A 12,507-nucleotide genomic window follows, 5' to 3' on the forward strand; every position below is an offset into this window, starting at 1 on the left:
GGTGTCTGAGGTCATGTGGTAATTCTCTCCATCGCCTCTGAGAGGGAGTATTGCCCAGGTTCCCATTGTACACATGCATAACCCCTTGGGCATTCCTTGGGTCAGGGGAGGGGGATTCTGAGATTCCTGAGGAGCTGAGAAATAATTCTAGGCATAAAGTCTAGGGGGAGAATTAAGAGAAAAAGTGGGAAGTGAAAACCTGCAAACCCTATGAATTCTGAAGCATTGTAATTTTCTTGGCTGTCATCCCATAGTCACCATGAGCAACAACTAATGTGGCTTAGTGATAAGAGGTCCTGCGTGCCTGCCTGGCATAGCCAGAGCCCACCCTGGGTGCATGGATGCAGAATCACCCCTCCCGACCAAGCAGACACTGGACACCACGGGGTCAGAGGGTGTTTATTAACCCACTGGGGGAGGAGCTGAGCCAGGGCTCCCCATTCGGACTCATGCCTGTTCCGCCCACCAAGGCAGTGAGTGGGGGCATTCCTACAGAAGTGTTGTAGCCAATCTCACAATAAATACATTCATTGTGGGGTGGAGGTGGGAGAGTGGGTGAAGGGCAGTAAAAATGCGTGGAATTCCACGTTCTCAGCTACAAAAATAACAGTCGTCCTCACCCAAGGGGGCTGGGGGAGTTGTCAGGACTGGACTGTAACTTACAGGCCTGGAGACTTCAGAGGCCCCTGAGCCCCGAAAGTGCCCCGTTGAGGTAGGACAGGGGATGGGGGCTGAGGATTCCAGCTCCCAGCCTCTGCCCTTTGCATAGTTCCAAGAACGGGCTCCATGTGCCAGGTGAGGCTTCAGTTCTCCTCCGCCTGCTGTGGGCCAGGGGGAAAAAATGCTTGCTCCCCCAAAGGGGAGGCTGGCTCATTGAGTGCAGTGTTGTCACCCGTCCCAGGGAAGGGTCTCCCTCACAAATGTCCACGGACCAAACCCGACAGGCCAATGTGGGTCCGAGGCAACGAGGGGCGGCTCAGAAGGTGCACGTGAGGGAAGGGGCCTACCTGGAGCTCTGTCACTGGAATGGGACCAAGAGTAGGCTGGCAAAGAAGGGCACAGGAGAGGACGAGGAAAGGGGGATGGTGCAGTCTCCCCTAAGTTGGGCCTGTGCCCAAGCTCGAGTCACGGAGGTCACGACGGCAGGCAGAGCCTGGGGACGTGGGAATTGGGAAGGTAGCCCAAGTCCAGAAGAAGGGCTGAAATGCACCAGGAGGAGATGGGGCGGGGCTGGGGCGCAGGAGCCCAGCTGATAGGCGTTCTTGCGTGTGTGAGTCTTCAGGGCCCAGGTGGTGGGGCTGCTGAGGTCTTGTCTGGCCTCTGGGCCATGCTTGGGGTGGTGACAGGGAGGCCGTCTGGACCTGCAGAGCCCTGCCTGGGAGAAAGAGGAATGGGACGGGAGGAAGAGGCCTCTCCTCCCTAATGTGTGGGTTTAGAGCACCTGGTCCCAGGGCAGCACCTACCTCGGAGGAGCACCGGTGGGCCTGGGCTGCTCACAGGTGGGGGGCTTGGAGACTGCGAGGGGGTTTTGACTGGGCGTGATGGGCCAGCCCTACAGAGACCTGGGAACTTGGGGTGGGGAGGCATGTTGCCGAGGGGTAGGCTGGGGAAAAGGGGTGTCTTGGAGACAACGGCCCCGGCCCAGGGCAGACAGGCCGGCTGGGAGGAGCCTCGTGGCGGCCTGGGCTCAGACGGAGCTCTCGTCGAGCTGCTCGATGAGCTGTGTGTGCTTCCTCTTCTCCAGGATGCGGCTGAGCTCCTCTGCGAAGGAGCAGGGCCCGGCGGGCACTCCGTTGTTGCTCTGCCTCAGGAGAACGTAGTTGTTGCCATTCATCCTTCGCAGCCGGCTGGGCAGGGTTGCCAGTCCATTGGTCAGCTCCGCGGGTGGCGGGGGCGGGGGTGGGGGCGGGGGTGCCGGTGCTCCTTCTCCGGGTATGATCTGGAGGCAGCCTCCCTCCAGTCCCCCAGCTCCTTCCCCGTCATCGTCGCCCTCATCTTCCTCTCCTGGACACTGGCCTGAGACTGTCTGCAACTGCACAGCAGAGCCCCCTGCCCGGCCAGCCCGACCCAGCGAGTACTTCCGCCGGCGCCCTCCTCTGCCTCCTCGCAGACAGGCCACATAGAGGAGGGAGAAGGCCAGGATAAGGCAGAGGCCACCGAGTGTGGCGATGGCCAGCACGTAGAGCAGCCTGACATCGGGTGCTAGCTGTGCCCTGGGTGTGGCAGGAACTTGGGGCACTGGGGAAGGGGTGGCGGGCCGCACGGTGAGGCTGTAGGAAGCCAGCAGTGTGCGCAGGCCATTTTCCTCGGCGTAGCAGCCATACTTGCCGCTGTGCTGTGGCTGTATGTCCGTCACCAGCAGTCCATCCACCCCGACACGGTAGCCAAATTGCCCATCGCTCAGGCTCTTGCTCCCGTTGAGCAGCCACAAGGCTCGGGCCAGGTTGGATGGCTGGTCACACGGCAAGAGGACATCATCACCCCGGAGCACAGAGCGGATCTTCAGAGGTGGTGGTGACCCTGGGGAGGAGGGGGGCAGCTGGTCACTGTCAGAGGGTATTGAAGACAGCAGATCAGCCTGGTAACTACTAAGTCCTTGGCATCCAGCACGGGATCTAGAATCCTGATAGCTGACCAGGCACTCATGCTCCCACAGCAGTCACAGGGGAGCCTCCCAGGCCAGGCAGTGCCCTCAGCCTCTCCTGGGGCTGCCACTGCCTTCACTTCCTGCCATCTGCCACTGCCTTCCAGTCTACCTCCAACATGGACCTCTATCGAGACTTGAATATCTGCCATGTGCTGGGCCTCTCCTTGCGAGCTCTGTGGCCACCTTATGAAGGCCAGGCATATCAGGTCCTTTCCTTGAATAGCCCCCCCCCCCCCCCCACCCCCCCCCCGCCATCACCCATGGCACCACCAGCTACTCCATTGCTCCAGTCAGAAGCTAGGAAGTCTCCTCTGGCCTTCTCTTTTATCCAGCCCACACCAAAAGTCTGCTGTCAGACCTGTCTCAGACCTTCCCATGTCTCTTTCCACCATGGTCAGCCCACACTGGCCCGTATGGATTCCACTCTTCTCATGATGGGAGGATGATGTTTTAAGACCACCAATCAGGGTGTGGGTATTTGGCATGGCAGGTAAAGTTGTTGCCTGAGTGTCTGCTTGCCATTTCAGAGTGCCTGGTCATGAGCTTTCTGTGGATGTTCACCCTGGGATCGCAGCTCCTGGCTTTGGTGGCCCAGCCCTGGCTATTGCAGGTATTTAAAAGATTTCTCAGAGAAGGTCTCCCCAAGAAGCCACTGAACTTATCTGGACAATAAGATGCTGGACTTTATGCTAGGTATATGCTTGTAATGAAGGAATCTCAATTGAACTTGAACTGTGGTTATGCAGCAAGGTGGAGGAATCCACTATGGGGGGAGGGTTGGGGGAGGGGTGGGGAGAATCCCAGTGCCTATAAAACTGTATCACATAATACAATGTTAATAACAATTAAAACAAATAAATAAAACTTAAAAAAAAAATAAAAGAGGGCCCGGCGCAGTGGCGCAAGTGGTTAAGGTCCTCGCCTTGCACGCCCGGGATCCCATATGGGCGCCGGTTCTATCCCGGCGGCCCCACTTCCCTTCCAGCTCCCTGCCTGTGGCCCAGGAAAGCAGTAGAGGACGGCCCAAAGCTTTGGGACCCTGCACCCATGTGGGAGACCCGGAAGAGGCTCCTGGCTTCGGATCGGCATAGCATCGGCCGTTGCACTCACTTGGGGAGTGAATCATCGGACGGAAGATCTTCCTCTCTGTCTCTCCTCTCTGTATATCTGGCCTTTCCAATAAAAAAAATAATAATAAAAATAAATCTTTAAAAAAATAAATAAAAGATTTCTGTCTCTATCTACCTCTCAAAAAAAAAAAAAAAAAAAACTAAAGAGAAAAAACCCACAACTCAGGTCATGCCACTCCCTGACCAGAACTCTTTAGAGATCTTCCCCTGCTTCTCACTGAATGTCTGGTGAACACACAGCCCTCTCCACTTCACCAGCCTGTTCTGTGGCTCAGGCCCAGGCATGCTTTGGCTGATATTCCTTTTGCCTGGATGGTGTCCCTGACCCCACTGTCCTCCTCTTGCCTAGCTGACTTGTGCAGAGGCAGTACAGCAAACTTGGGTCAGCCTGCTTGGGGTCAGGTTTGAATTCTGCCTCTATGGCTCCATAGCAGAGTCAGCTGGTAATTTAATGCAGCCCTGCCTCTGAGAGCTTGTGCCACATGGGGATAACGATGACCTCTCTCTCATAGGCATGCTGCATGAATCCTGGAGATGGTGCAAGTGTGTAGGTCCCTGCTAGCACACAGTAATCTACTCGGCGAGGGTTATGAACTTTTGTTCTTCTTTCAGGTGTCATCTGGGTCATCTGATCTCCCTGAACCTGCCTCAACCTCTGAGTTGTTGTGAATATTTATAATCAGTTACCTGGCTGCCTGCTCATCGTTGGGAGCAGTGCTCCCGGCTTGTGTGGACAGACACACACCCACAAGTAACACACTTCCCCTCTTGACCCTGTTACTTACCTGTATTTCCTTTGGGCAATGAATGTCCTCTAAGCACCTGGTGCTGGGCTCTGGACTGGGTCATCCTTGCCAGGAGCACACGGACACAACTACTCAGACACAAACACGATACACAGAGGACACTACGCAGTAAGGAGAAGGCCACACCCTATAACGTCCCTCACCTGTCTCCATGCTGCCCTCACAGCCTCGATTTCCTCTCTCAATATCCTGTATCAGTGCTGTCCTGGAGAAGGAAGATTAAAGGGAACTGGGCTTCAGTCTCCTCAGAGCAAGTGTCCACCAGTTTGCCAGCATTAATTAGCCCCCACTCAGCCCCTCGCCTGGCAGGCCTCCCTCCTCCATCCCTGCAGCCCTGAGACCTGTTGGCTGTGACGGTGGCTGCTGTGCAGGCATGGTTGCTGGGGTCCCAGCCGCAGTAGGGATCCCGGGCCAGGATGCAGTCATAGCAGGTACGGTAGCGGGAACAGCTGGACAGCGGGAGCTGAATGACTCCACTAGCGGCCCCTACATAGAGGCTGTGCTGGGAGCCAGAGAGGACAGGCAGTTGGCAATGCTACCTCTCCCAACCTCTGCCCAGCCTCCTTACTCCCTCCCGCTTCCCAGGTCATACTGAGGATCCAGAATCAAGAGCTACCTGCATTGGAGAGATGACCAGGTTCTCCACAGGCTGAGGCTCTCTGAATACTTGGATCTCCTCAATAATGTGCATTCCAGAACCAAGGACCACAGCTTTATGGATCCAGCCATCAGCTGACATGGAGAAGGCAGAGGGTCAGACCTTAACGAGGGGCTCTGCTCCCTGCACCCACGGGAGAGGCCCTGAGGAGACAGCCCAGGAGTCATGGGTTCAGAGACAAGGACTTAGCCCACAGCAGCAGGAATTGAGGGATTCACAGCAGGAATTGGGGGAATCACAGCAGGAATTGCTGGTTTTCATTACTCATCAAGGTCAACAGCAATGAGGATGCGGGTCAGAAGCACCTGTGCCCAGAAAGAGCAGGTCATAGGTGGGGCCAGTAGGTGTCGTCACGGCTATTGCTGTGAGGTGTGTGTAGCGCACATTGCGTTTGAGCAGCAGGGGCCGGCCGCGCGTGGGTACCACAGGCCGAGCCATCAGGGGGTGCAACTTCACGAAGTCCAGGACCAGAGATGGCAGGTCTTGGGATGAGTTGTAGCCTTTGCTTCGTAGTGAATCTGTGATACACTGGGGCAAGGGTGTGGTGGGGAAGGGCAGGTGAGCCCTAGGGGCCCTGCCTCCTGCCTGCCCCTCCTGCCCCTCCCAGGCCTCTGCTGCTTTAGCACTAGCCCCAAGCCTGGGCACTCACTGAGCCAGGCCGGGGTTCAGGTACTCCACCCTCGTAGCGGCCCCAGCGCCGGGCCCCATCCTGGTACTCCATGTAAGGACCCGCAAAGACAGCCTGCACCTCGGCCAGGTCATAGCGGCAGATGGCTGAAGCCTCCAGGGTCTTCCTAGGAATGACACATATGGAGGGGGCTGGGTTACTCCAAGTGAAACCTGGGGTGTCTATGGCCCTCAGTGACCTCTGGTCCTAGGTCAGCCTCCCAGTCTTGCCCCTCCCCCCGCCCCACCTGTCCTGTCTCATCTGCTTTGACCTATTTCACAGTGCCTGTGCTGTCCCAGTCCTCGCCTCCCCACTAGCCTGGCACTGACCACTGCGTGGTGAGTATGAAGGCTGCGTAGAAGTGCGTGCGGGCGGAGGCATCAGTGTCCAGGCTGCAAACGGCCCTCAGGGTCTCATACTGGGGGATGTGGCAGATGAGGCGAGCCTTCAAGAAGGATGTCCACTTCTTCTGCAGGATCTTCTTTCCGCCCAGGTCTCCCTGGGGAGGCAAAGGCACGGGGTCAGGAGCCAGGAGCAGAAGTCCTGCCTGTCTCCCCTCATTCCCTAACCCCATCTGTGGCCTCTTCCACCTTGCACACTCGGGCTACACGGGCCACACGGTGGTTGCTGCGGCTCTGAGTGAAGCTGCTGCTGGAGGCCTCCTCAGCGGTCCGCTCCGTGAAGAAGTAGTAAACCTTGTCATCATCACCCACAACGCTGGCCTCGCTCTCCCGCACCAGCACAGAGAATACAAACTCAGCATCTGCAGGTCGGACAGGTCAGAGCATCATGAGACTGGCTGGGATTGTGCTCCGCCGCCCCTCACTGGGAGCCATGGGGATGGGGTGGTAGGCTGGCCAAAGGGGTAAAAATGAAATAGTCCCCCCTCTTCATCCTCCTAACCATTGAGCCAGTGCATGGGTGCCTCCTCAGTTCTGAGTGAGTGTGGGTGGCGACTCCGGCGGATGTCAGGAATGCTCCGGAATTCATAGCGTGTGGCGGTGTAGAGGCCTCCGTCTAGAGCAGGGACGTGCCAGGCACATGGTATACACAGCAGAGCATACGATACCCCAGACAGCAAGTCCTAAGAACTGTGATGCAGCTCAGGGGCACGGGGCTGAAAGGAGGGCCTGCTTGCTCACCAATGATGAGGCCTGTGAAGCCACGGGCAGGGTCATAAGGACACTTCTCCTTCCCCTCCTCAAAACTGGCTGGCAAGGTGAAGGCCTCAGCATCCTGGGGAGGGGTGAGGGGCCAGCTGTCCGTCAGTGGGCCTGAGCACACACAGGGACTGCAGCCCAAGTCTGGACCAGGAAAGCATACTCACAATGGCTGCACAGAGAGGCTGGAAGGCATGTGTCCCGCATGCATAAAGGTGGGTGGCATTGAGCCGCTGGAGGAATCGCACATGGTTGAAGCACTCTGTCTGTGGGACAAGGTAGGGGAGGCCTCCATTAGTCTATTTTTTTAATATGGCTATTGCCCCCACCCGGGTCTTCTCACTGCCCCCAACACAGAATACTTCCCAAAACTCACTGTCCAGGGTCTCCCAGGGACACAGCCCACTTTTCTCCTGTACTCCTCAGGGAACCCTACTCCACTGTATCAGTCTCTCTTGCATCTCCTGAAATGTCCAGTCCAGGAGCTCCGGAGGCTTCCTGAATCACCTTGAAATGCTTCCCTCCCTTCCTTTGAGCTCCTTCTCCAGAATGCCCCCTGCTCCTACCCCAGAGTGCCCCCTGCTCCTCCCTACTGGGGGATCCTCCCAAATCCTTCCTCAGGCCCAGCTCTGTCTCCACCCGACAGCTGCAGGCCTTTCAAACTCACCTCCTCCCACACCTGCTCTTCCAGTGTGTCCCACCTTACCCCTCTGTTCATCCTATTGTTGAGTCCAGAAGCCAGGAGTCATCCTGGGCTTCTCTCTCCTTCGCCCCCACAGTCAAGTCCCTCTCTATGACTCATTTGTCCTAAATGGTTTGTACCTTGATCCATTTCACCTTCTGCACTGCCTCCTCCTTCAGCTGCAGCAGCCACCTGACAGCCTTACAGCCCTCTGCTCTTGATAAAAACTACTCAGTGGATAGATTCCATGCCTGCAGTATAAATTTCAAAACCTATGGGGCAGGTATTATGATGAATCAAGCCACTGCTTGGGATGCCAAGCTCCCATATTTGACCATCTAGTTCAAGTCTCAGTTACCCTGTGCTTCCTATCAAGCTTCCTGCATGAGAGCAGTGGGTAATGGCTAAAGGACTTAAGTTCCTGCCAGAGTGGGACATCTAGATGCTATTCCTGACTCTCGGTTTCAGCCTGGCCCAGCCTTGGCTATTACAGGCATTTCGGGAATGAACCAGCAGATGGAAAATCCTTTTCTGCTACTCTGCTTTTCAAGTAAATAAATCTGTAAAACAGCTTTAAAAGTACAAGGGAGGGCCCGGCGCGGTGGCGCAAGTGGTTAAGTCCTCGCCTAGCACGCCCGGGATCCCATATGGGCGCCGGTTCTAATCCCGGCAGCCCCGCTTCCTTTCCAGCTCCCTGCCTGTGGCCTGGGAAAGCAGTCGAGGACGGCCCAAAGCTTTGGGACCCTGCACCCGCGTGGGAGACCTGGAAGAGTCTCCTGGCTTTGGATCGGCATAGTATCGGCCCGTTGCGCTCACTTGGGGAGTGAATCAATGGACGGAAGATCTTCCTCTCTGTCTCTCCTCTCTGTATATCTGGCCTTTCCAATGAAAAAATAATAAAAATAAATCTTTAAAAAAAAAAAAGTACAAGGGAGTATGTTGTCAGCAAAGGATTTCCTATTCATCCCTGTCTCACAGGTCAGCTGCTGTTAGAATGGTTTGCAGTTTCCCTTCATATTGTATCAGTCAACAGACTCTTGCTCCCTGCCAACAAATGCAAAGCGTCAGTGCCATGTAGAGTCCCCAGGTGCTGCATACTTGGGCTCTGCCTGCCCCTTTCTCTGACCTCTCTCACTTCACTCTAGCCTGGGCCTTCTCTATCCCTCAAATGCCCCAACCTACTGCTTTCTTTACTTCTCTGCCTTGTTAATGATTCCCTCTCCTGCCACTGAGAGTTTGGATCCACAGAGTCCTCTCCTCCACTTGCTGTAGCATCCAGCCTCTGTCCCTCCTACCAGCTTCCTTTCAACCATATGATGCTGTCAACCTCCCCATGGCTTTTTCTGCCTTCAGACTCACCCTGTTTTCCTTCCATCTAGTGCCTGGGCCAGATCAATATTCTTATCAATTCCTCCTTTGAAAATGAACATTTCTCAGGACTCTCTCTGGGAAACTTTTTCCTAAAGCCTTGCCACCCAGTGTAGTCCAGGCACCAGTGGCATTGGCTTCCCCTGGGAACTCCTAAGAACGACACACTTCCACACCCTCCTCCAGGCTTCCCTTTAGGGCATACAAAAAACAACTCAAGTGTACATTAAAGTTTGAGAGCCTCTAAAGGGTCAAAGGGGGACCCTCAACTAGGAACTGAAGGTTGCTGTAGTTACCTGGTCTGTACCACCCCATCTGGGACCTCACCAAGCCCAGAAGCCAAAAGTGAGGAAGAAGAAGAAAGGGGCAGAGAACAGGGTAGACCACATACCTGATTGTTTTTCCCTTTCTGATGGCATTTATTTTGCATCTCTGGGGAGGCTTCCCAGTGGATCTAGAGAGGATAGAAGGAGTGGGCTGACGCATTGACCCCAGCTGTTACAGCTAGGCCCAGGCGCCAAGACCCCAGGGAACAGGGACAGTGTGGGGGTCATCAGGAGGATCCTTAGGTACAAGGGAAGCCTGTTCCGTGCCAACCAGCATTGCCCATGGAAGGCTGATAGGGTTTGAGGGAAGCTGATTGAGGATGCAGACCCTGATGGTGGCCCAGATTCCAGAGGCTGACCTCTTTGTGAGCACCATCTGCTATGTCCTGGGCACTGAGTGAGAACAGGGCGCCACGGGCTCCCACCAGCAGCCTCCCCGTGGCCTCCTCCAGCAACAGTGTGGAGTAGTTCTGGGCTTGGCCCTTGAAGTGCCGGGTCCCGGAGAGCTCTGCAGAGGGTGGGACAGAGAACCCAGCTCCAGGACTGCCTCTCTGCCCCCAGCTCTGACTCCCACTGCCATCAAGGCTGAGGGTCTAACCTTCATAGGGGATGGTCATCCGAGGGGTGGCATCCAGTTCTCTGGATGAACGTCGCATTGAGGGTCCAGAGATGGCAGGTGGTATGAGGAAGCTCAGAAGAAAGGGCCAGAGCCTGCCCAACATCTTCTTGAGGAGGCCCAGACCAACAGAACCCCACAGGGGAGCCAGGACCCAAGTCCCTGGGAGCAGGGGAGGGTGGAGGTGAAGGGAAGACTTCACGGGGATCACAGTTCAGGGTAGTCACATGGGAGGTCAGGGGTCATGAGGCCATGGAAGTCACAGAGTCATGGGGCCAGGGGGGGTCCTGGAATGGGGGGGACATGGAGTCACAGGGTGGTCTGGCCATGGAATCTTGGCCAAGAGGTCAGAGGGATGGACAGGTCACAGGCCAGTCTGCAGGAAATGCAGATTCCATCCGGGGAGAGGTGTGCAGGTTCCAGATGGGATTGTCCTGACTCCCACAGCAGAGCCTGTGTGTTCTCTAAGGTCACTTTTCTGAAACAAACAAACAAACAAACAAAAAACATACAGGGGGGAAGGAAAGCTAATGGACCTGTGTGTGGGTGGAAGACTGGCAGCAATGCCCAGACTTCAGGAAGGGCAGCTCACAGGTAGAAGCTGGTGTCCCCAGGGCTTCCACGCCTGTCTACCCGGACTCCATCCTTCCGGTCAGCTTTCTCCTCTGACGCATGGGGCTGGGGTGGAACTCATCCTCCTTCCCACACCCAGGCAACATGAATCCCCTGGGCCAGTTGGAAGGGTCCTGCTTTGGGGTGAGCTGGGGTTCTGAGCTTGTTCCTGTCTACAGGGAGTCCTTGCTCACTGCCTGTGGGGGTGTGTCCTTCAGGTAGGCCCCGGCAGAAGTGGTAAGGGACCTCTGTTAACTTGGTCCTGTTTTCCCTTTGTTTTTTCTTCTTTCTGGCCTGAGAACTCCCTCTGGAATTTCTCCTTAATTAGACACGGCTCCTCCTCAGCATTCCTCTGCATATCTCTGCGCTGCCCATGCGAGTCTGTACTGCACCTTCTGGCAAGACTTGCGCTTGTGCCTCTACCTGCTAGCAGGTACTCATAGACCCTGCTGGGGGAGAGGGGAGAGAGCTGGGGACCTGGGTCTGCACAGGAGACGTCAGGCCTGTAAAGCAGCATGTGGGCAAAGTCAACCCACGGAGATATAAGCAACAGCTTGAGTTCTCAGCTGCCTTGCTGGCTACATCTTGGGAGACCACTACCACACCAAGACCCTCTTGAAAGCTAACCCATGGGGGCTTAGCAGGGGGCAGGTGGCAGACCTCTTGACCTTTGGATGGGGCTCCTGAAGGCTCGAGGAGGCCTGACCCGTGCCATCTCATTAGACACCCATAGGCAGTGTCACAAGCTGTTTCCTCTCCCTTCCAAGTTAAACATTAACACTTTGGCCTTGAAGGGAGAGGAGGGATCAGGAGCTGGCCAGAGGGATGAGAGGGATTTGGAGAAGTCATTTAAGAGCAGAGGTGAAGCGTAGCCCTGTGGTGGGCAGATGCCAGAGGGGCAGAGCAGAGGAGTAAGCAGAGAGACAAGGGTTCCCGGGCCATAGCAAAGCCATCAGCTCCTGGCGAGGGGGCCAGGGCAGCAGGAGGATCCAGGCAAGCAGCCCATGCCCCACCTCTCACTGGGAGGCACACCTGTTTACTTTTGGGGCCTCCTATTTGCTTAGCATGGAAGGCAGGGGTGGGGGGGAGTAGAGAGAAGCCCTATCACCAGGAGGGACCAGTCCTTGGCACTGGGCAGAAGGAACACACACCTGATTCAAGGTGCCACTCAGTGTGTAGCATATGGCACTCAGGTTTACTTTATGAGTCACATGATATGGAGGAAGTTGACGTGCAAGCGCACAGGTGCACACACACATGAGCTCACAAAGAGAGCTGTGAGCATATGTGTTCCTAGGAGTTGCACACATACACACAGGTGGGTTTGTGCACACATGTGAACAGGTTTGGTCATGGCCACACACAGCTACACATACTCAGGTCGTATGGCCTCAAAGGTTGACACAGAGGGCTATGAAGTCATACGTGCATGTTTATATGAAGGACTACACATCTATTTAACAGAAGTGCCCTGAGTATACACATGTGTGTACAAAGACACACACCCAAACCTGTTGAGCAAATGGTTCAGGACTCACATGCCCATGGAGTCCCCAACACAATTATGTGCATGTAAAAACCAAAACACACATGCACACAGCAGTCTGTTCTTGCTGCAGGCTTGGAGCAAGTGGCCACTGGGGTGAGATGCAGAGCAGGGCCCTGCCTCCCTTTCAGGAAGTGCCAACTCTAAGGCCAGATTCCCAGGGAGTGTGTGTGTGTGTGTGTGTGTGTGTGTGTGTGTAGGGTGGTGGGGTGGAAAAGAGGTAGGGAGAGGAGTAGGGAGGCTTCCAAGCTAGAATTTTCACATGGCATGGGCACATGAATCCAGGCTA

The 12,507-nt window shown here is 55.6% G+C and overlaps 1 protein-coding gene across 2 annotated transcripts; it reads right to left on the reverse strand.

Annotated features, from left to right (window-relative positions):
- Positions 1-1,297: 1,297 nt before the first annotated feature.
- SEMA4G (semaphorin 4G) lies at positions 1,298-10,533 on the reverse strand. 2 transcript variants are annotated; one of them, XM_040992291.1, is made up of 14 exons: positions 10,043-10,533; positions 9,804-9,952; positions 9,510-9,572; positions 7,236-7,334; positions 7,051-7,144; positions 6,812-6,925; positions 6,499-6,671; positions 6,238-6,407; positions 5,891-6,035; positions 5,547-5,769; positions 5,200-5,315; positions 4,925-5,085; positions 4,727-4,788; positions 1,298-2,520 (listed from the first exon to the last, which is right to left on the reverse strand). In XM_040992291.1, exons 1-14 carry the CDS (start codon positions 10,164-10,166, stop codon positions 1,688-1,690), a joined length of 2,526 nt encoding a protein of 841 aa, XP_040848225.1. In that variant the 5' UTR covers positions 10,167-10,533; the 3' UTR covers positions 1,298-1,687. The 2 variants fall into 2 exon arrangements, with proteins under 2 accessions (XP_040848225.1, XP_040848226.1); XM_040992292.1 differs by having other exon boundaries at positions 4,727-4,794; positions 4,916-5,085.
- Between the last annotated feature and the right edge of the window lie 1,974 nt (positions 10,534-12,507).

This window comes from Ochotona curzoniae, unplaced genomic scaffold, assembly GCF_017591425.1.
Source record: "Ochotona curzoniae isolate NIBS_2020 unplaced genomic scaffold, NIBS_Ocur_1.0 contig_66, whole genome shotgun sequence".
Lineage (NCBI taxonomy): Eukaryota > Metazoa > Chordata > Mammalia > Lagomorpha > Ochotonidae > Ochotona > Ochotona curzoniae.

What these genes read in the sequence shown, in the direction of transcription:
- SEMA4G (XM_040992292.1), bottom strand. Translation starts at nt 10,166, where the DNA reads ATGTTGGGCAGGCTCTGGCCCTTTCTTCTGAGCTTCCTCATACCACCT. An exon ending in CTGAACCCCGGCCTGGCTCA is followed by an intron (nt 5,770 to 5,890) that starts GTGAGTGCCCAG and finishes CCCTTGCCCCAG; the next exon opens with TGTATCACAGATTCACTACG. An exon ending in TGGTCATCTCTCCAATGCAG is followed by an intron (nt 5,086 to 5,199) that starts GTAGCTCTTGAT and finishes TCTGGCTCCCAG; the next exon opens with CACAGCCTCTATGTAGGGGC.